General features: G+C 47.9%; 1 protein-coding gene across 1 annotated transcript in view; it reads left to right on the top strand.

The window, feature by feature from the left end:
- Positions 1–234: 234 nt before the first annotated feature.
- The window catches only part of KIZ (kizuna centrosomal protein), a gene marked incomplete at its 5' end in the record, with an annotated part of 38935 nt that continues 38130 nt past the window's right edge, over positions 235–1039 (top strand). Inside the window, 1 exon segment of the mRNA XM_010145103.1 lies at positions 235–297. Coding sequence (XP_010143405.1) covers positions 235–297 — 63 coding nt within the window.

The following is a 1039-nucleotide window of genomic DNA, read 5'->3' as shown; positions in this document are numbered from 1 at the left end:
CCCATGAAACAACCGAGCTCCTGTTCCAAAGAGGAACAAAGAGAGGCAAAAGCTGTGAGGGTGGTTCTTTGCGATAAGCTCAGCTGGCAGATGAATCCCTAAGGCTCGCAGTCCAGCACAATGTGCTCTCTGCTCTGCGAAGGTCCTGCGCGGCGAGGTGCTGTCGGTCTTCATTTGGGGAATTCAAACCGTGAAGGAGCTTTATCTCACCGTGTGTTGTTTGTTTTCTTCCAGTGAAACCAGGAGGCTGGAGTTGGAAAGCAGGCTGGAGGAGTACGCGAAGTCTGATGCATACCTGTAAGCCTGTCCAAAAGCTGCTTGAGGGTCATTTTATCACGGGTACCACAGAATGCTTTTAGAATGGTCCCCTGGAGGGTTTTTGCAGCAATAAATTGGTGCTGGTATGGTCAGTGTAACGTAAGGTGGTGTGTCTCGGTTATTGATGAAGTAACCTCGGCAGTAACCTAACTACCCAATTATATTAAGCTTGGAGTGTTATTTTCGTAGCAAAACTTAACGTGCCACTTGGTTTTGTGCAACTTTTACAGTCCCACTGTGGCAGTTTGTGTAGAAAGTGTGAGGGTCAAAGTCTGAAAGTTGTAGGAAGTCCTAGAGGGTGTTCTAGACCCTGCTCCCTGGACTGTCTGTGCATTGTCAATTTAATGTAAATTGCGCATACAGTCTGTACCAAAAAAAGCAAAGATGTAAGTTAAAGAAGAAAATGCCTGAACAGGTGGGGACACACCGCATGTGCTTTGTTTCCTCTTTATTTGCTTTATTCTAATCTAACAGGTTTTGAGCTGAAGTTTCTCTGTCAGTGTTGGCAGCTTGCGGGATTTAGGTTGCAGTTTCACCACCGCTTTAAGCAGACCTGTGGGCAGGCTGAGACCAAAAGATGCCCCTGAGTGCCCCCGGTTCCCGTTTCCCTTTGCTGGCACCAACGCTTGCGTGGTACCCTGTGAGCAGATAAGAAAACGAGTCTGGTTGGCGGTGAATCTGCGTCTCGGGTGGGCGAGAGCTGGTTTAGATGGATTTTCAG

Source organism: Buceros rhinoceros, unplaced genomic scaffold, assembly GCF_000710305.1.
Source record: "Buceros rhinoceros silvestris isolate BGI_N320 unplaced genomic scaffold, ASM71030v1 scaffold20921, whole genome shotgun sequence".
Lineage (NCBI taxonomy): Eukaryota > Metazoa > Chordata > Aves > Bucerotiformes > Bucerotidae > Buceros > Buceros rhinoceros.
This window is presented reverse-complemented; position numbering and strand designations above follow the sequence as displayed.